Source organism: Nannospalax galili, unplaced genomic scaffold (genome assembly GCF_000622305.1).
Source record: "Nannospalax galili isolate Female #2095 unplaced genomic scaffold, S.galili_v1.0 scaffold45, whole genome shotgun sequence".
NCBI lineage: Eukaryota > Metazoa > Chordata > Mammalia > Rodentia > Spalacidae > Nannospalax > Nannospalax galili.
In genome coordinates, this window is record NW_008355775.1 from 5930973 (window position 1) to 5954245 (window position 23273).

Below are 23273 nucleotides of genomic sequence, written 5' to 3' on the forward strand. Positions count from 1 at the left end.
TAGTAAGGTAGGTAGAATTCAAGTTGGAGAAATGACTAAAAATGAAGGTCATCCACAGAGGTATGGTAAGTCTAAAATCATAGAAGAAAGTAAGAGTTCGGAATTACAGAAGGTCAAAGACATATCCTTAGGAGAGTAAAAAAGTAATAGAAAGAAGAAAGCATTACATTTAGGAGAGGTGCATAATGTCAGATGTTACGGAAGGGTAATTTTAAACTTAATTTTAATTTAAAAGCTGATCTTGTCCAGCAACAAAAAGCCAGCAGCCTTTAAAAGTAGAGTTTCAGTACTGAAGAAATAGAAGACAGTGCAGAGTTACAGTGTGAGTCGATAGTTTTTTAGAGATACAGTGAGAACAACTTCTACAAGAAATCTGATAAAGACAGAAAAATCTGAGTGTCAAGCAGAGAAGATGGGAGAAAATGAAGTTTTTGTGTCTGTGCCCAACATACCTATCTTCCATGTCTGTACCACCACTGGCTCATCCTTCACCCACAATGTAGGACAGAAGAGTCCACATAATATAAAAACATTGGCGGAAGGCAAAATTTACCAGATTAAGAATTTGGGTACTGACAAAGGGAGGTGGAGGGGACGTTATTTAGAAGGATCATGCCAAGAATATTTTCCAAAACCAAAAAGGCTTGTGAATGCCATAAATCTGGAAGGGTGGAAAGGGAGGGAAAAAAAGGTGGGGAGGAAGTTCACTTAGATTATTCATACACTCTAAGCAAGCCCCTAATTTTGAAAACTCCTGCATTTTGTATGACTTAGAGGCTATTTTTAAAAGGACTTCACTGTCATAGTACTGTTTGTTGTTTTTGTTTTTTAATAGAATAAGATTATATGACAAATTGTATTGGATCACATTGTATATAGCATTTATAAAAATTTTTAATTTTCAAAAAAATACAAGTCAAGAAAATAATATATATCCACTGGGCAACTTACTAGCAAATCAAATACCAAACAGGATTTAAATTCACATTTATATACCCTTTTAAGATGTTACACATATTCTAATCAAAGATTAAAATATTGTAAATTTGACAGTATACTATAAATGTTGATTTTCTGTTCCTTTTCACCTCAAGATTTACAGAAGTCTTCAATTTGGCATTTATGAAAGCAATTTTACTCTTGGGAGGGGGGGGTAACTGAAGATCCAACCAAGCACCCAGCATTTTAGGCAAGAACTCTTGAAATTAGTTTTCCATTAATTCAAAGAAACTGTTTCAAATGATTTATTGAACTACATGTAAATTCTTTATAGAACACAAAATTGTTCTCAGATCATTTCATTTTTAAAGTTAAATCAACTTCATTAGCTGGAATTCATAAACTACTCAAATCTTACCAACTGGAAAGATTAAATGTTCAAATTCACATTTAGTATTTCTCACAACTGAAGAATCTTAAGTGCTTTTCCAAATTAAAAATGCAAAGGTAAAAGATGTGTAAATTACCTCAGAACATAAATATATTACTGTTAACAGAAATAAAAGTTAGAATTAGTCAACTAAATCTCTCAGTACCATGATGATGACTAGATGACAGAAGAGGAGGTCATGAGAAAACTACCTTCAACACAGATATATTTATTTCTCCATTCAATATCATCAGGCCTTGGAATGGCTTTGGCTTCACGAACTGAAATCATCTGACTATTCCAGCTAGAAGAGAAAAAAAAAAATTGGCCATGTCAACTATTTTCATAATTTCCCTTTTATTGTATCAGTTGAAAGGTTGACCCTGATTGGCTTACAGAATAGTAAAATTTGCCTCAACACTCCAATTCCCACCTCAACACCCCAATTCCCATTTCCCCCCCTCTATTTTTTTTCTCTATAGCATCTAACAATATGCTTATTTATGCTTACTATTTAATGTTATTCTATGCCTCGATGCTGAGATTTTTTTTCAGTATGCAAGTTAGCTACTTCATATACACTAGATACTGAATATATGTTCACTGAATTAAATGAAATAGTACAAAAATATGTTTAAGGTACAAGTAGGTAAAACACATATCTCTACTGGAAAGTTGCTGATAAAAGTAAGTAAAAATATGAATGTTCTTTGTTTTTGCATGATGAAATGCAGTAGTTAACAGTAAAATTTCCTCTTATTATTTTTTCAAGACAGGGTCTCATGTAGCCCAGGCTAGCCTTGAATTTGCTAGGTAGCTGAAGTAACCATGAACTTCTGATCCTCCTGCCCCCACCTGCCAAGTACCAGTTTATACAATGTTGGGAATAGAACCTGGGGCTGCATGAATGCTAGGTAAGCAGACTACCAACTAAGCTATACCCTACATGCCTAATGGTAAAATTTTGAGAGAAACAACTGTATCTACATACTTGAATTTAAATCTTACCTGATCTATAATATATACTAACTTTACATGGTTTTATAAAGATTATAAAAAATTATTTATATTCCTGTTATTATAAATAAAATTATTTTCCTTTTCTTCAAGTAATATTTCAAAGTATACAACTACTCAGCTGGCATCCAAGAGAAAAATAAATTTGAGGACCAGGTAGAAGTCTTTGTTTCAGCAGTATTTGGCTTTCACTATTGTGTGTGCATGTGTGTGTGTGTGTGTGTGTGTGTGTGTGTGTGTGCGTGCGCGCGTGCGCGCTGGTGAGACAGGGTCTCCCTGTAGCCCCAGCTGTCCTGAAACTCACTATGTAGACCAGGCTGGCCTGGAACTCAAAAAGATCCACCTGCCTCTGCCTCCCAAGTGCTGGGATTAAAGGCGTGCGCCACCAAGCCTGGCATGCTTTCACTATTTTATCAGTAATCAGAGAAAGTCCAGGGCTTGGGACCCTCCAACATTCAGCCTCCTCTTGCTCTATGTATCAGGAATCTCTTAAGAGTACAGATTCTGGGTCCTGTATGGAGCATTTCTAGAATTAATTTTCTATATTAAATATGTAAGAAATAAATTTAGGAATTCTTGTAAAAATCTAATTATTAGAAAGCATCCTCCAAGTATGATTTTCTAGTTTTGTTTGGCTCAAGAGCTGTGGGGAACCATCTACAACCACAGCATTTAAGAGGCAGACCCAAGAGGACTACAAGTTCAAAGTCAGCCTGGGGTATAGAGACTTGTCTCCAAAGATCAAGGACCAGGGATGCAGGACAGTGGTAAAATGCTTGCCTACTATTATGAGCAAGGCCCTGGGTTTGATTCCTGGCAGAGGGCAAAGGGGGAGATTAATATGGAAATACATTATGAAGAGAGCTTTAAGTCATTTAGATATATATGTAGAAGTGGGTTGGGCAAAGGAAATATTTCAGAACTGGTTGTTGCTTACAGTAAAATGTTTTAGACCCCTCATATACTGTAGTTCCAGGAGTTCCAAACAGAAAAGGAGGACTCTGCTCTAATGCCCTCTAAATGTTTACAACATTTTTTAAAAAATAGCAACATAGGGGCTGGACAGATGGCTCAGCAGTTAAGAACACTGACTTCTCTTGCAGAGGACCTGGGTTCGATTCTCAGCACCCATATGGTAGCTAGCAACTGTCCATAACTACAGTTCCAGGGAATCCAACACTCTCTTCTGACCTCTGCCAGCACTGCATGGCATGGGTACACTTATATACATGCAGGCCTTATACTCATACACATAAAAATAAAAATAATAAAATATTTAAAACAATGTAATGAGCAATGTTACATAACTACATACCAGAACCAAACATGGTTACAACATAATACTTGCATTACTTTATACTATTTAAGATGCAAATGAAGCTAATAAAAAAATCAGTGGTGTTTGTTTTGAGACAAGGTCATATGTAGCCCAATTTGGGCTCAAACCTGCAATAAATATAGTCAAGGATGACCTTGAAACTCCAATCCTCCTGCCTCTACCTTTAGAGGCTGGGATTACAAGCATGTGCCACCATGCAAGATATAGCCCAGGCTGGTCTCACACTCATGATCTTCCTGTTTCATCCTTTCCAGCATTTGCATATTTATTGACTGGTGCCACCACAACTGGCAATAGTTTTTTACACACATTTATTGCTTTCTTTTTTGAGAGAGAAAGAGAAAGACACAGAGACAAAGAGACAAAGAATTTGGCTATATTGTGTAGGCTTTCCATAAATGTCGAGACTCAACTCCTGGGCTTCAGATTCCATTGACAGCTGGCACTACAGGTATGTGCTACCATACCCGGCTAAAAATCAGTGGTTGTTTTTTAATGGTCATATAAAACTTCTGCAAAATGTATAGTATATACTCAAACATCCCTTAGCAAATATTTACTTCTTTGTCTTTCAAGTAAAGAGAATGCTTTTAATTGAATATTGTAAAGTTCAGAAGAAATCCTTACACACATGTTTAGCAGCTACCAGATTTCTTTTAAATGGTAACTAATTCATAACTTTGACCATATTCTTGGCTGAATCCCCTACAGTCAAATATTTAAAAATATCTTGTATAAAATAATGCGCTTGGCAAAAGTATTTATGAGGACATTTAAAAATCTTTCAAATATCAGCATCCTAATCATTTGACCTCACAAGCTATTTTCTATTAATATTAAACTAACACAAAGTCCTCTCCACTACCATCTTGTTTCAGTCCAACAAAGCAGCTGATTCTCCTATCACATACAAATGTGCACAGAAGAAATACATCCTTCTTCTATGGATCTTTTCCCTTAACCCCCCAATGTCTAACTTATATAACATAATAGATAGTGTCAAAATAGTCTACATTGAAAATGCAGGTTTGGGAGCAGGCAAGATGGCTCAGCAAGTAAAGTCACCTGCCACCAAGCCTGATGACCTGAGTTTGAACCCCAGGACCCATGTGGTGAAGGGAGGGAAATGATATTCATGGGCCTCTCACCTCCACAAGAGCCCACAGCACACATGCACCTACACATATAAAATAATAAATAAACATAATTTTTTAAAAAAATTTTAAAGCCAGGTGTAGGAGCACCAGTCTATAATCTCAGTATGGGGGAGACAGCAACAGGAGGATCCTGGGGCTTGCTGGCTGGCCAGTCTGGCCAAATCAGTGACCTCAAGGTTCAGTGAGGCACTTAGTTTAAAAAAAAAAAAAACAAAAAAAAAAAATGGTGGAAAGCGATTTTAAAAAGATACCTGAAGTCAACCCCTGGCTTACACCACACATATGCATGTGCAGAGTGAGGGTTTGAGGTAAAACCTCAATTTGAATCCCAGTTCATCCACTATTTAGCTGTACTGGTACAAGCACACTTCATGTATACAAATAAATTCCCTAAACTTGGCAGTTGCTGCAAAGATTAAATGAAATACAATGATCGCTTAATATATATAGGATACTAAGGAAACACTAAACATTTGCTGTGGTTATTGTAACATCTTTTTTAAAAATATTTTTTATTAGTTGTTTTTATTTTATGTGTATATGTGTATTGCCTACATGTAGGTAAGTGCACCCGTGTCGTGCAATACCCACAGAGGTCAGAAGAGGCTGCTGGATCCCCTGGGACTGGAGTTACGGACAGTTGTTAGCTGCCATGTGGGTGCTGGGATTCGAACCCGGGTCTTCTGCAAGAACAACCAGTCTTCTTAACCGCTGAGCCATTTCTCCAGCCGCGGTTACTATGACATCTTAAAACATAACTCTAGAACAAATATTAAGCCTTCTGAGTTGATTTATGTCTTGCAGTTTTAAAAGTTCTGTCAATGAAGCCTCCTCCTTTCTCATCATGATTGCCTGGCGATTTTCATCTGGATATTTTAACGTGGTTCTTACTCAGCTACTTTCCTCTAGTACTTTTCTGATTCCTTTCTTAATTTCATTCAGTAACCGTTAAGCTATTTTAAGGATCTCTGATCCACAATCTCATCTTCTGCTTCAAAATCGTAACAACTATTTTCCAAGTACCTTATCTAGCACTGGACTAGCCACTGACAAGACAACTACAAATCAACATGATACAATAGCTTTACTTTTAAGAATTTGAATATAGACAGGTATGGTAATGTACACCCTTAATCCCTACACTCGGAAGCAGAGGCTGGCAAATCTCTCTGAGGCCAGCCTTGTGTACATAGTGAGTTCTAGGCCAGCTGGTGCTACAGGGAGACCCCTGCCTGAGAGAGAGAGAGGAGAAAGAGAGGAGGGGGGGAGGGGGAGAGAGGGGGAGAGAGAGAGATTTGAATATTATTTCTTCTTTCATGTCCTATGTTTCAATACAAGTCAGGTTTCTTTAGAACTACCTATATCACAGCAGAAAAGATAATACCAATGCTGTAGGAACCATCATAGTTAAGTTCAATTACTAGCTACATGATCTTTGGGTAGATTACCTCCTTTCTCTTATTTCATTCCTCTCTATGCTTCTCTGGGCATAGATAAAATACAAGGGCACAGCACCATCTCTTACAGTGATTACGGAAACTGAATGAGGTAATACGTACAATTTGCTTGGAAGCACTTTCCCACCTACTAATAGCAATTTATTACTATTATCCCCGCCCCCAAAACACTTCAAAATGTTATAAAGTCACTATACCTCTAACTTTATATAATTCTTAACTCCTCCCTTTCTTCCTTCAAATTTTTCCAGATTGATCAGAAACACTTCAGATAACCACTAGGCCCACTCTACCTGGACTGAGAATTCTCCAAAGAAGTTCTGCTCAGTCTGATTCTACCTTTTGTTACATATTTAGAGATTTTCTTCAAAACAGAAAAGGAAAATAAAAGCTGTATTTCTCAATTTGCAAATCATCCTAATACAGCTATTTATTCAGATGTCAATCACTTAAAAAATTTCAAGCTTGTCTTAATTGTATTTTTTTTTACTATGACTTTTAAGAACCTTGAAAACAGATGTCTAACTACACAGCACCTACATAGAACTAAAACAAAGACCCCAAGTGGACCCTACTAGAGAATGAGGCCACAACATAAAATGGAGTCACAATTGAAATCAACTGAAATTGGGCTTATCTGGGCTGGAGAGGTGGCTCAGTGGTTAAGAGAACGTACTGCTCTTGCAGAGAACCTGAGTTCGGGTCCCAGCACCCATGTTCAGCAGCTCACAACTGCCTGTAACTCCAGCTCCAGGGGATCTGTCGCCCTCTTCTGGACTCCATGGACACCTGTGCTCACATGCACATACATACACAGACACACACATACACATAATTAAAATAAACCTTAAAATTAGGCTTATTATACTATGAACTTTTTATTAGTGAGGAATATGAAATCTACTTAGTTTCTAATAATTAACTATTAGATTTTATATTTCATAAACTATACATATCTGAACCTATTTATAACACTGAAATTAACAAAGGTAGCTTCTGGCCAAATCTATCACATTTACTTGTTTATAAAAGAACAAACACAATTTAAAATTTTACTTACTCAAATTCGGTAGCATAGTATTTAAGAAAGCCCAGTAAGAGGTCCCCAAGACTTGATTCATTCTTTGAGAGGTAAGGAGGAACATTACATGGAGCTTGATGTACAAGGTGCAGCTGTACAGAAGGACTAAAAGAATCCTGTTGGAAGAAAATGGGAAAAATACAAAGCCCTTAAAACATACACTAAAAACTGTTACCATCCCTGATCTAGGTTCTTTTAAAACAGAAGTTTTCTTTGTGTTGATAACTCAGATTTGCTTTCACCACTACAGATTTCACCAGTACCTAGAATGAGCCAGAAGGTATCTGAAAAACTAAGGTATTTTACTGCTTAGTTTGAGTATATCATTATGGTAGCAAAAGACTGAACAGCAGTAAAATATTATTACACATACCATAATTCTACCCAATAACATATAAAGCCATAAATGTATCTCCTTAATGATTCCTACAATGAACAGATGTACTTTATGTACAAAGGATATATCAAGCACAAGGCAACAGACTTTTCTAACTGCCACTTAACACTCCTCTCAAAGCCTACAAAAGTTTCTATATATAAATAGTACTTACAGTTTTTTAAGACCTTAAAAATTGTTTTATTTTGCTTTTGTATTTTAAGGGAGAGGGATAGAAGTTCAACATGAACAGTACTTGAAAAGATAATGGCAAGGAAAAGAAGATAGGATACACAAAAACAACACATCTTTACCAAACTAACCATAGTTATTTACAAAGGCATTATTAGCTGTGTGAGACCCAGGCCTAAATAAGGCATTTATTAGAAAGAATATTAATGGGTACTTCTTGTTCTAAAGCCTATTTTTATATCTGACCTTTTCTCTATTAGCAAGTTTGGAATATGAAATACACCATCACATGAACAGAGAGACTTTCAGTATATATTCATCAAGACCTTTTCTAAAAAGACAGGGTCTCTAGCCCAGGTTCAACTCAATAAAAAGACAGGGCTTCTAGCCCAGGTTCACCTCAATAAAAAGACAAGGTTCTTTAGCCCAGGTTGGCCTCAAACTCAGTATATAGATGAGGATGGCCTTGAACTTCTGATCCTCCTGCTTCTACCTCCTACGACTTGGATTATGGGCATGCACCACCACATCCAGTTGTTTGATGCAATGCCTGGAGCCAAGTGGCACACCAGGTAGACAGGCTTACAAACTGAGTCACATCCTCAATTCCCATAAATACATTCTAAACCCATAAAAAAAAAAAGTTTTTTTTTAAATTTCCCCTTTGCCATTCAAGTAAAAATCTACTTAAAAAGGAGGTGGGGGGGGGGTTACAGCAGCACAATAACAACTAGAATAGGATTCTTAATTCTGCAACAAACACATCAACCCAAGGTTTGTAGGTACTATGCCAACTGATAACATCTAAATAGTTGGGGGTAAAAAAAAAAAAAGGCTTTTACCTGAATACCTAAGTGGTAGAACAAAGAAACAGGGTAATGTACCATTTAATGCTAGTCCTCACAAAATAAAAACAAGGGGACAAAAAACAAATATTCCCTTGTGCCATTACCTATATTTCTAGCACTAATATTTAACAATCAAGAAGTGATTACCTTTCTCTTCCCAGAAGAAAAATTTTATTCCAATCACATATGATAAAGCTGTTATACCTAAATTTAGGTTTTAGCTTTACACTTCTAATAGCAGTACTTGCTAACATTAAAAGGAGCTCCAATTTACAGTAAAATCTAAAGGCAGAAAGAAGAACAAATGCATGGTTTCTGCCCAACTTGGTCTTTATATTTTAGGTAAAAAATTGGACTTAGGTCAGTATTATTTTAAAACTGTTGAACTTAAATATTTTCTGACAAATCAAATATAAGATATAATTTCGGTCAGATGATAAGAAAAGTGGTAGGTACAATTATTCGTGTCAACTAAAAAGGAGAGCAGGTCCCTGCTTCACAGTCCCACCCTGAAAGCTTTCTACTAAAGCTGATTCCCACTACCTAGCACTGCAAACATTCAATTCAAAACTGAAGTCATTTCTTAAGTTTAAAATTGCTTAAATTTCCTTTAAATTTTATTGTTGTTATTGTTGTTGATTTGTTTTTTGACAGGGTCTCCCTAGTCAGAGCCCACGTGGAAGTCATGATATGAACCAGGGTAGCCTTGATCTCACAGAGAGCCATCCGCCTCTGCCTTCCAAGCTGGGATTAAAGGCACGTGCCTCCTTTAAATTTTTTAAATTTGTTTAGTTACTTAAAGAAAAGAGATCAGTAACTGTCAGATTAAAACTGAAGAGATGTAAAATCCACTCTATTAAGATACTGAATGACCTTGGGCCAACAATTTGGCCAGTCTTACCTCTACTGTTCCTTCTGTTATGACTACACAAAAAGTCATGTCATGCTAAGAGAAAAATGAAGGAGAAATCCAAACTTTAGGAAAAAAAAAAGGACATGCCTAAAAGAAACTAAGTAAATAAGAATTACGTTTATCCTTAATAAATCATCAGTTCTGGGTAATCATTCATACTTTAGAAAGATTCTCTGGTTTAAGAAAGATGTCAAACAATCAATTCCTTTAAAAAGGTTCTTCATCCACTTATATGTATAAGAAAAATACACACTTCTTTAAATACAATAAGGAGGTGAAGAACTTAAGCAAATACATTAGAAAGCACATGAGGAGTAATACAAAAATAAAGGAAAAAAGCAGTCTTAAAAATCACAGACTAAAGCCAGGCATGGTGGTGCACACCTTTAATCCCAGCATTCAGGAGGCAGAATCAGGCAGAACTCTGAGATCAAGGCTAGCCTGGTCTACACAGCGAGTTTCAGGCCAGCCTGGGGTATAGGGAGACCCTATCTCAAAAAACAAACCCCAAAAAACACCAACTAAAATCAATGGGAAAAACAATTCAACCAATAATATAGATTCCATGAAAAGATTTTCCAGATGGACAATATTTACTGCTGTTTGATCTTTTATTAATAAAAGGTAGATATCTCTATTACATTGCTAGGATAATTTTTTTTTGAGTTTCAAAAGACCAAATGTGTAATGATCTATTAAATCCTGAGAGTATTTTCCAAATAATAAATGTTGACCTTTTTTTTATGATATAAAACTTTCATTTCTTTTTAATCAATGCCAATGTAAAATAAATCCAAGGGGAATTCCATAAAAAATCTGAAAATCTGTTTTTGTAACTTTTCTACTAATTACAGCAAATAGCCACATTTTATAGTATCACATTTTATAGTAACATATTTATAGTATCATTTTTCTGAGGCTGTGTCACAATATTGTATTCAAAAACTTGAAGTCTGAACAACAAACCACTTTCTAGATAAAGTCAGACAGACTTTTATCATCTGTGAAGCTTTTTTTGTATTTTTATTTAATAACCACATTAATAGAAGAAGTATTTTATTACAGCTTTAACATATTCAATAACAATTTCCAGAGCAAAGATACATCTCTTTCAAAAGTCGCTGTAAATTTTTAGGTTAACAGTTGAATTAATACTTATACAATACTGAACTCAATATAAACGCTGTAAGACATAAAATTGAATGAGTTTTTAACCTTTAAAAGAGATCTCCATTTCATTTTAAAATATAATGTTTCCTACAGAAAGACTCATTTTTAATGCTACTAACACTTAGATGTTTTGTGCAGCTCTTTTTTAAGCTAGTAAAAGTAGTACTATCCTGTCCCATAATACAGCTTTTGGTGATAGTATTATGTTCCTAATCTTTCATTCTTTTTCTTGCACATTCATATAGCAGGTGAACTAAAAATTATCAATTTTCAAAATAAATTATTTTACCTTGGGGGTTGAGGAGATAGCTCAGTCCACAAGAGGACCAGAATTCAATCCTCAGAACCCAATTGAAAAAGCTGGGTTTAGTGGCACAAACTACAAAGCAAGATCAAGTCTACATAAGAGATACTGTCTGAAGCAAAAACAAAAAACAAAAAATGGGGAAATACTATTAATTTTTGAAAAATATGAAAAATGCGCCTTTGTATTAATACAGCGAAATTTTGTTATTATTATTATAAAACTTTAAGTACTATGAGTTAAGAATTTGCCACATCTGTTTATCTTTTTAAAAGCTCATACAGAAAATAGCCATATGCAAATAAAATAAGTATAATTATATTAGTAAATGCTACAGTATTCTTTTTCTAGGAAATACCCTATATTGGGGGGAAAAATGCCAGTTTCTGGGTGTTTTATTTTTAATTTTGTGGATCAATTAAAAATCCTTGAAACATGAATAAATCTTGAAAGTCCATTTGTTCAGGATTAAAGAAATTTTGTGCAAAATTCTGGACACTAAGTAAGTGATGGTTATTATTAGTAAAAAGAAACAAGGTGATTTGTTTATTCTATCAGATGGACCACTGATTGTTCTTCTGAACAATGCATAGATTTCATATAAAACAAACCTTATGTAAGAGGGAGCAGAGTAAGTTTTTATCCACATAGGCATCAATATTATAGCAACTATATGAGGATAATTGAAATATTTAAAATAGCAATATAACCACACCTGAATGAAAATCAGGACATTCCTATCTAGCAGATCATAAATTAGCTATTAGCTATTGGTGATTATTTTGTATTTTGGATTTTTTTTTTTTGGTTGGTGTTGGGTTTGTTTGTTGTTTTTTGAGATAGGGTGTCACTATGTAGCACTGACTGGCCTGAAATTCACCAAGTAGACCAACCTGGCCTTGAATTCACAAAGAGAGATCTGCTTATCTCTGCCTCCCACATAGAGTGCTGGGGTTAAAGGCATGTGCCATCATGCAGGGCCTTGTATTGGTTTTGAGACAGGCTCTAGTTATGAAGCCCAGCTTGCTTCCTCTTGTCTCCTTCTCACACATGCTGCTTGATTACCAGTGTGTGCCACCCCACCCCATACAATTAGTACTTTTTAAGGCCTTGGGATTAAATTAATATTGATTTACCCCACAGGGATACAAATAGGATTATTAACAAAAGGAGAATGGAGAGGGCCATAGCAAGTGGATACTATCAGAAATCAGACTCTGTTATGAAGGAAAAGCCAGAAAATTAGAAAAATAAACACAGAAGTAAAAATGGGGATGTTTACTACCTCTTCCACCCCAAGCACAACACAGTAAATTGATGTTTCTCTATTATACTCGTATAGAAGATTTCACATAGCGTAGGATTTCAAGTGACGTTTCTTTAGATGTATTTTCAATATAAAAGGCTTTTATTTTTGTTGAGACGAGGTCTTGCTATGTAACTCAAGCTAATCTCAGACTCATAATCCTCCTAGATCAGCCTCCCAAATACTGGATCACCGATCACCATAACCAGCTAAGAATCTTTTGGGTTTAAGAGTCAGATACTTTGTACGCTGAAACATGTCACTCTTTTTACATTGAAACTGGATCTTAAAGAAAAATAAAGCTGAGACAATAAATAAGTATGCAAACATTATTTCAGACTTTTCAGTATGAGCTAAAGAATAAAATATTTGCAGAGGAAGGACAATGATGACAAATGGCAAAGAAGTTACTTTCCAAGTGGTGTTATTTGTTAAACCTGGTTTACCTGTCTTGCTATTACGACATTCCATTTTGAAGGATGTTTGTATTGTGGCTAACTGTTCAAGTCTGGTGCTGACTGCTGTTCTCAGCCATCACAGAATGCTATATTTGTGTAATTGGAGTTTCCTGCTGTTCCCCAGAAATTGTGGGAAAGCTCAGCTTTTTTTATTGCTTCCTAAAATATATTAAAATAAAAAAGAAACAATTGCTACTATTTTTTAATGACAAAAAATTAAATAAGTAATTTTCTTTCTGTACTTGATGTTTTCATTTTTCACAATACTTAAAAGCATAAAGACTGGTCCCTAACTATACTAAAATCCCACTGTAATAGTTCATTAATAGCACAAGTTTGGTTTTTTTTTAAAAAAAAATTTTTTGTAAAGACAGCCAGATGCCTGAAGCTTCCTGTCAGTTTCAGCTAGTAATGACCCATCAGAAACTGAACTGCACTATAGCCATAATTACATGCTCTATTCTTACAGTGAGACTCTACTATGCAGCAGGTCACATGTGTGCATCCTAACTAATGTTCAAAACCAAGGACATCGGGTTAACTCAAATATCATAGATTAAATTGTGTTTAACTGATGTTGCATGTGAAGTTTATTGTTATATTTTGTATATAGCAATAAAGGACTTCTTTGAAAGCTGATCATACAAGCTGGATTGTGTATTTCTTCTCTTTTGTAATATGTCCATTAAGTTTTTTTAAAAAACAACTCCTTTTACATATAAATTATATACATACATGTGTACATATGTAGAAAGCCAACATGTATGATGTAGATCAACAACATTATGTGGTTTCAGAAGGTTGGTCAAACATTCCAAACAAACAACTATTATTTTAAAATAAATATCATGAAGAAGGAACTATGCAGGGAAAAAAATTCTGGAGGAAGAATGTGAAAAAACTGGAAAAGAATCAAAACACCTATGTATTATGAATATACATACTAAATTTCTGCTAGTAGGCACACTTCATTTTAATATTTTCAATTAATTCATCAGAATTCTTAATGTTATGTCGCTAAGACAAGTGTACTAATGTTACCCTTGGTGTACTGTTTGATAAAATCAAGTGAAGCGTGGAAAGATTATCTAATTGTTCAACGTAATTTTTCCCCTGCTTTTCAAAATATCAATTAAGATGAAAATTTTCTAAGGCATTAACTACACAAATGCTGTGCAATTATATAAAATAATATGAAGAAAATTATAATAAAGCCAAATAAGCCTTGACCAAGTATATTTAATCCACATTAGTGATACTCATGCAGATCATGCAAAAAAATCCACTATTAACATAACTGACCAGATTGCATTGCATACCAATAATCAAAAAAGTACCAGAATTTTCTGAAAAATTATATGAAACATTTATATGTTCTAGAGGTCAAGGCCTCCATTTATACAACACCATGTTACCATGTACTTAGCTTTGTAACTTTTATAATCACATTGGTATTGCATATAACTATAGATATATATACATATACTTGACATAATATTATAATTTATAAGAAACACTTACTGGGTAAATTTTTTGGAGGGATGGAAGGATGGGTTCAGGTAGGGCTATAAAAAGAAAAAGTTTAAAGCTTCTGTGATTCACATGATTCATATTATAATGCAATAATTTGTCAGCTATACCCCAGGTATGTGACCACAAGGATTTAGGCTAAAACTCAATAGTTTTCATATACTTCATGAAATTTAGTCCCTAAAAATTTAAGTTTTAAATCTATCTAAATTGACAATTTAAGGTTTTGTTAATGAACTATGTATGTCCATATGTAAACCAAAGTTTCCTACAAGGTTTTAGGGTAGGTGACTATCAATAAAGGGACACTAAACATCAAACACATATACAAAATAAGCAAGACAAGGATTGTTCTACAGATTTTGAATGAACATTATAGATGGATCTAGCTATCAAAACAAGCAATTTTAAGAGTGAGTTCAACGTTCCTATACAATCAATTCAATGTTCCTATATCATCAGAAAGCACTGATAGCATAATTGTTCATTATTTAACTTCTACTAATATGCAACACCAAAATTAAGATAACAAAATTGAAAATAACAAAACTAAAAAATCACTTTCAACTTAATAATAATGTTGTTTAAAGACTACTTCAGCAAAGATTAGAAATCTAAATGAGCAAATGTGCACAACTTTCCCATATATATAAAATCACCCAAGGGAATTATTATCCAGAGGTTGTCATCATTTTTAATTTTTCTTTATTTTATTTTTAAAGGTAGGGTCTCATGTAAACCAGACTGACCTCAAACTCACTATGTAGCTGAGAATGTCCTTGAATTTCTGGTCTTCCAGCCTCCACCTCCCAAGTGTTCGGATCACAGGAATGCATCACCACACCCATGTTATGCAGTGCTGGGGATAGAACCCAGGGCGTCATGCATGCTAGGCAAGCAATGTTATCAGCTGAGCTAGATTCCCAACCTACTATCGTTTTTTCTTTAAATCATTTTTACCAGTCAATAATGTTAAACAAATCCAATCTCATTAAATGTGAACAATAATTTCATGTCATTATAAATATAAAAGACAAGGTACCAGTTATTCACAACATAGTAACTCTAAAATATGTCTTGAGAGTAGTAAAATATAATATATTCCAAAGATTTCTTTAATACTAGAAATCAAACATAGTATCATATAACAAACTTTGTATTTAAGAATTAGGAATCAGCCAGGCATTGTGGTGCACACCTTTAATCCCAGCACTCGAGACAGAGGAAGGTGGATCTCTGTGAGTTCAAGGCCAGCCTGATCTACATAGTAAGTTCCAGGCCAGGCCCACTACTCAGAGACCCTTTCTCAAAAAGACCGAAAAAAAAAAAGAATTAGGAATATATTGTATAAAATTGAAACTCAGTAACAAAAATCATTTGTCTAACAAAATTTCATTGTCTAGCAAAACACAACAAAATTTTTAAATTATCTTTAGGATATATTAACAAGTATGTAATCAAAGCATTATGACCAACTTATACAGCCTCCACCTGAAATTATAAAGGTATAAAGGCATAACATGTAGTTCAGAGTACGATGCTGTTTAAACCCCCCCCTTTTGTATGCTTCATATCTAAGTTTAAAATTGCAATAGAATAAAATTTTGGAATATGAATGTATACAGAGTGTAAATGGGAACAGAAGGGAAAACTTCATTCACTACTAATCAAAAGTACTCTAGGAAGTAAGGTTATATATACACAGATACATGTTCTTCCCCAAAAGGCATTCAAATGCTCATCATTCTATAAGACCCCCAAGTCAATTCAGGCGCAGTTACTTTAATTCTAAATGTCTATATCTGTATATTACTTTGTAATGTCTTTCTAGTAAATTTCATAATACAGAAGTAAAATTGCAAGACCTTTCCTAGAAATTAGTTTACTGAAAAAAAAAATCTGAATTCCTTCCATTAAATACCCCATGAATTAAAACTATTATAAAGCAAAAGATAAAGAGAAAAATGTAAAAAATTCAGCCTGGCGTGGTGGTACACGCCTTTAATACCAGCAGAGACCACCAGCCTGGTCTACATAGTGAGTTCCAGGACAGCTGGGGCTACAGGGAGACCCTGTCTCAAAATAAATAAATAAATAAAGACAATTTTTATCACATTCTAGAATCGTATTTAGAATGCCAGGGGGGGGAGGAACCAACCACTGGGCTTAGTCTTTCAAAGAACAAAAGGGCCTTTAAATATTTAGCAATTTTAGAGGCTTTTAGAAGCAAGGATATCATTCATCAATTTCTTTGCCTTACAATCTTAAAGACTGATTAACCTTTGGCATTAAGGAAGCAATAAGTGTATTTATAACACAGCTATTTATAAGCACTATCCTGATGACAGCCTCAAAGAATTTTCTAATTTTGAATTATTTTTTTAAGCTTTTATTTTTTTAATATTTTTTTATTATTTTATGTGTATGTGTGTATTGCCTGCATGTAGTGCACCCGTGTCCTGCAATGCCCACAGAGGACAGAAGAGGCTGTTGGAACTGGAGTTACAGACAGTTGTTAGCTGCCATGTGGGTACTGGGATTCGAACCTGGGTCTTCTGCAAGAACAGCAAGTGTTCTTAATGGCTGAGCCATCTCTCCAGCCCAGTTTTTATTTTTATTTTATGTGTACAAGTATATTACCTGCATGTATGTAAGTGTACCTGGGTTGTGCAATGTCCACAGAGGTCAGAAGAGGGCACTGAATCCTATGGATCTGGAATTATGGACAGTTAACCACCAGGTGGCTGCTGGGAATCGAACCCAGGTCTTCTTCAAGAGCAGTCAGCATTGAGCCATTTCTCCAGCCCTGAGTTTTGTAATTTTAAAAATACCCTATTCAAGTGCAACATAAACTCTGAAAAAAAAAATCTAGCTATATGATCTATTTTGACTTAATTTTGGACTAAGTTCATTTTTAAATTTCTCTTGTGAGAGTAAACTAAGCACAAATGATGAAAAGCTCATTATTTCATTATATGACTAACAGGTAATGCCTTGATAAGAGTGTATTGGTCAGGCTCCTAAAAACTTATACCCCCAAACATTCCATAATTATTTACCAAAAACCCAGTTATTAAGAGAGCATATCTTCACTAATATTAAGTAATCACTAATTATCAAAATGCAGAACAGTTTTAAAATGGCTTCAAGACAGTCCTAGGAAACACGCTAGCTGATCATGAATACTAATTCTTCTCATTTCTACCCAATTAATAATATTACCTTATCATCTCTTACTCTTTAAAATTGTCTTTAAAATGTCTCCCCAATATTTTTCCTCTCAAGCTTTGATCAGTCATTTTTTGAAATATGTAGTATATTAACTGATTAATGAAATATATTGAAAGAAATGCTTTGGGTTTTTTTTTTTTTTTTTTTTGTGTATGCATGTATTGCCTGGATGTAGGCCTGTGTCATGCAACGCAGAGGTCAGAAAAGGCTGCTGGATCCCCTGGGACTGGAGTTACGGACAGTTTTTAGCTGCCATGTGGGTGCTGGGATTTGAACCGAGGTCTTCTGCAAGAACAACCAATGTTCTTAACCGCTGAGCTATCACTCCAGCCCTAATGCTTTGGTCTTAAATTTTAATCTTTCTATATATTTTAAAGACATTTCCTTCCTCTGTTCATGGCAGAAAACATATTAAAACACTAAGGAAGTTAAACAAAAGTCATCATTCAACAACTTGTGCTACAGGTAAGAATATGAAGGCAAGAGAGAGGTAATAATTTGATCAATATCACAAAAATGAATCCTCTGTGCAAGAGGCTGAACCGCATAATTCAACCTCCAGTCTCTAGTATGCCATTTTCCCACCGAATAAGATTACCAAGAAAGCCAATACCTATTTTTTTGATGGCGATTAAACTGGCCAGTACAGAATTACACATTAGTAACATGTCCTTCAAGACTGACCTAGAAATAGCTGATAATAGTGTCATTAAACACAAAAGACATCAATTAGCAAATGAGAGCCCTTTGTCAAAAAAACAAAATCAAAAGTTTCACAATACAGAGACCAAATCAACATGATTGTATCATACCGGCAAAATACTAACCTGATGAATTTTCTATTTGTTTGCAAACCATCTTAATGCACCTCTACTTAAAGAGTTTTTTTTCTAAAGAAGCCAACCAAATTAAAAATTTTAATGTTACCAGTAACAATGGAAGGATAGGGCATATATCATAGATGCTTATGCATGTTAAATGCTGTCTATGCCCACTAAATAAGGGCAAAATAATCACTCCAGAATTCCCACCACAAAAGTTTCTAGGCTGTGATAAACTGAGAAAAAGAAGTATTTGTCTGATGTGGGGAAGAAATTACAATTACACTGTTTTGAAATTCTGTTACTGATGTCCAGTGTAACTTTTTGGGTGTTAATACATATCATTTTTTATGAAGTTACAGTAATAGTCAGCAGTGGTTTCTTGGTTCTGATATCACGTCAAAATAAAAATTCTAAGGATTTTTTTTTTTTACTATCCCTTAAAATCTAAAAGTCTGGAATAATGCCACAATGCATATGTAAAAGAAAGTATAAGGCCACTATTTATTTAAGAAAATCAGTTTTTGCAGAGGAGAAACAAAAACTATATATTCCCTATAGTAATTCATTTGTCCCCAAAACTGGAATTAACAGAACCAAACTTGGCACTTAATGTTTGGATAGATGCACATTTTGAAACCCTATTCCAAGAAAATTGGCAAAAATAAAACAAATATTAACAAAAATAATGCTAGATATGAAAATATAATGTCTACTTTTTCTTTTTATCCTTTTTCAAGGTTCTCTAATATATATACATGACTTATTCAAACTAAATTTAAAATGTAAAGTGAAATTTTAGCATTTTAATTTTAATATTACTAAAACATAAATATAGTAATTCTGAAACAAAAGGACAAAATTAACTATGTGATCAGGAATTTTACTCCTGCTTCTACTGATTAAAATGCAGATATTGAAAAACTCAGAAATAGCTTTGTTCATTCATTCACTGCAAACACATTATTTCTTACACTAGTATAAGACTTTTGAAAAGGTGTAAGACCAGACCTTTGAAAACAAAACTTCTGACAACCCATACCACGTTTGCCCAATCCTGATGATCTGACACACACCCAGAAAAATGTGCCTTCTCCTTTTCCCAATTCCCAGTATCCTCAGCAGAGAAACACTGCTGTAAGGGAACCACATCATCTCAACTTTCCAAGTTCTGTATTTTTTCTGCCTCTAACAAAAGTGCTGGTATTAACTAATATCTCTTTCAGAAAAATTTAAAAAGCACTAAGCAACACAATTAAACTTAGTTGGTTTTTTGTTTTTTGTTTTTTAAATCACTATACCAGAATAATTAGTTACAGACCGCTTGATACTGACAGTGAGCTCCAGTCAGGCAAGCAACTCATACGTTGTGGTAAAAAGGTAACAGTTTATTGGTGACCCATCGGTTATAACCGTTCTTTGTATATGCCATTGTTTTGTGTTGGTTTGTTTTTATTTTTTGAGAGACAGTCTTGCTCTGAATCCCAGACTGGCTCCAAACTCAAAATCTTCCTTACTAAAGCAGCTACATTCTAGGATTAATGGCATGCACCATTATACCTAGTTAATAAGTCTTATTTTGGTAGGGAACAAATTTCGTAATTTGTTTTGTAAAATATTCGTAAAATATTTCATAATTTCGTAAAATATTACATTTTGTAAAATATTACACATTTTACATGTCGAGAATGTAAACTCCATGAAGAAAAATCAGTTTTATTTTTGTTGACTATATTTATATATTCTAAAGCAAAATCTTGCATTTCTTTAGTGGCAACATTCATGGAATGAATAATGAGTGCTAAAACACCCTCCTCCATTTGTATAATCTTTAAAAATCAAGATTCGAAACTGTGGAAATATCAACCCAAAACAGGCCCTAGTCATCCTGACAAAACATCTAGCCAAATCAGCATCAAGACTTTCTTCTAATCTGTCCTCAAATATTATACATTAAGTGGGTTGGTCAGTCCTTACATATCTCACACCCCTGGTTCTGATAACTATAGATCTTTAATTTTCTCTTTAATATCTTAGTGTTTAGCAGAGTAAAACATTTAAGATATGTTATTTCTTGGACTGTGTATATAAAAGATTAAATCAAAGTAAAGGTTCCAACCAGATCTAGCCAGTCTGTGCTATATTTCTGGAGAACCTTCAATACTTAAAAGAGTTCATAACTATATTATGAAATGGCAAAATTACAAATTCTCATTTATTACAATTTGCCACTATACATGGAATAAAAATATGGCTTTAACAAAATGACCTCATAACCAACTACTAATGGATTATACTAAAAATCTGGAAGCCAATCTGGAATTTAGAGCTGACTTGGAGGTTCAGCAGAGAAACACAGCTTTTCATATATGCTTGACCCAAGAGTGGTTTCCCTTTATTAGGGAAGGGCATCCTCTTTGATTTGAGTGTGCAACTCCAAAGAGATACACATGAAGTAGTGAGAGAGGAAATGGTAAAGTCACATTATCCAAATCAACCTGGCATCAAAAGAGTGATGTCACCCTCACATACTAGAGGCCAATCTGACATAATAGTCCTACAAGGAAAAAATCTGGTTTAGAAGAGGCAGCTAAAGGGGATTATAAGCTTCACTGGTCAATAAGAATATCATTTAATTTCTGTCTCAAAAAATAATAAATGATGCTTTGGCTATTTTTATAGTTCTTTAAAGCATTCATCTGCTTCAAAATAATGAGTCAATAATATGGGGGTCAAAGTTCTTTAAATACAAAAGTGAATAATTTGGAAAATTATCCAAAGCACATTAAACTTCACAATGTTTTCCAGAAAACAAATTTTGGGGATTTTTTTTGGAAACAGGGTCCCCTGTAGCCTCAGCTTGACAGGAATTTGTTATGTGGACCAGACTGGCCTCTATTTCATAGAGATCTACCTGCCTCTGCTTCCCAAGTGCTGGGATTAAAGGTGTGCTCCACCACATCCAGCGAGAATAAAACTTCTTGAACATTAATTCAAAACAACAAAATAAGATAGTTTTAAAGGTCTTAGAAAAAACTTTTTAAAACAATACAACCTGGAGATAAGCAGAAAAGATACAATGAGATCTAACTGAATTTGTTTTAAAAAGTAATAAACCTTTCATAATACTTACTTTGTAAATAGTGCAAAACCATCAATACAAGACTATAGCTGCTTAAAGTACCACGACTGGCATCATTTATCTCATGGTGACTTGCCCACTTCTTAATCACCAGCACTAATGGACGAACTCGATTTTCAACTGCAAGTAAAATTAAAATTTAAAATAGTGATACCACAGTTCCTTTGAAAATATATATAATTTCCCAATTCCATGCCAATAAGAAGCAATACCATGTTACTCAGTAGTTTAGTTACCTTTTGAAAACTATCATTTATTTAAATACACTTAATTTAACTATAATAGCATATGATTTTACTGTAGTAACATTACACAAAAATTAAGATACAATATTCTTGAGAGAGTTCTACTATTTACTACAAACATCTGTTAAAAAAAATAGAAAATATAGAAAAAACAGAAGTTGATGGTTATTTAGAAATAAACCAAAAACTTACGATATGCATAAGCTCTGAGAAGGAATGTATTTCTAATTCCAACAGTATTGTTTACATTCAAGTCGAATTCCACACAACTATTTAAAAGAACAAAGAAAAGCAAACTTTAGCCCAAGGACAAATAATCACTCTCGTTTCAGTAAATTAACACCAATCTAGCCAATGATGTAAAATAGCATGTAATTAAAAGCCATAGATCTATGATTTTAAAATGAGACACTGAAGAAATAAAAATACATACATACTTAGTATATAATTTAATGTGACTTGGTATATATTAAAAATATAAACTAAGATGACTATTTAAAAGATCCAAAACATACTGATGTCTTTAAGTACCCCAAATGAAGTTTTAAAATCTTGTAATATGGGGGTTGGAGAGATAGCTCAACAGTTAAGAGCACTGACTTCTCTTGCAGAGGACCGGGCTCAATTCCCAGCATCTACATGGTGGCTAACAACCATCCATAACTCCAGTTCCAGGGGATCCAACACCCTCTCCTGACTTCCGTGGGCAATGCACGACATGGGTGCACTTAGACACATGCAGGGATTATATTCATACACATTAAAAAAATAAAAATAAAAAATGATAACAAATAAAATCATGTAATCTTTTCTAGATAAAATCAGATGACCCAAAACATTCCTGGGTAAAACATTCCACTAAGTTATATATTCTCAAAGCATTAAAAAGCCAAAGAAAATGCAGGTCAAAAAACTAAAAGAATAACGGCTATATCATACATTATATTCCCTCTAAATGTAGGTGTCAAATGTAGGTACTGGTAACCTCGTAAGAGCAACAATACTAAAAAAATTACCAATGGGTTACTTCTTTGAAAGCAAACATACTACACAACTCCTAACTTAGAAAATAAGGCAATAATATAGTCTACAAGTAAGGAAGAAATACTCTATATAAACCCAGTTCCTCTGATACCCATATACTATAAGATCTAATTTCTTCTAAATACTAAATTTTTCTAAGAAAAGATTAATAAAAGGGAGAATAAGATTGCTCATCGAGTAAAAGCGCTTGCCACCAAGATCAATGACCTGAGTTCAATTACCAGGACCCACATGGTAAAAGGAGAGAACTGACAAGTTGTCCTCACCTCTACA

The 23273-nt window shown here is 34.2% G+C and overlaps 1 protein-coding gene across 4 annotated transcripts in view; it reads right to left on the reverse strand.

Annotated features, from left to right (window-relative positions):
* Nucleotides 1-23273, reverse strand: part of Tent2 (terminal nucleotidyltransferase 2) — a 59206-nt gene that overhangs the window by 3304 nt on the left and 32629 nt on the right. For 3 of the 4 annotated variants that reach the window (XM_008853328.3, XM_008853329.3, XM_017803247.2), the window contains exons 9-13: nucleotides 22149-22225; nucleotides 21703-21831; nucleotides 14509-14552; nucleotides 7400-7536; nucleotides 1582-1673 (exon numbers count right to left, since the gene is read on the reverse strand). In XM_008853328.3, the coding sequence (XP_008851550.1) occupies nucleotides 1582-1673; nucleotides 7400-7536; nucleotides 14509-14552; nucleotides 21703-21831; nucleotides 22149-22225 (479 nt within the window). Of the gene's footprint in view, nucleotides 1-1581; nucleotides 1674-7399; nucleotides 7537-12975; nucleotides 13147-14508; nucleotides 14553-21702; nucleotides 21832-22148; nucleotides 22226-23273 lie in introns of those variants that run through there. The other variant, XR_003847074.1, reaches the window with a different exon arrangement.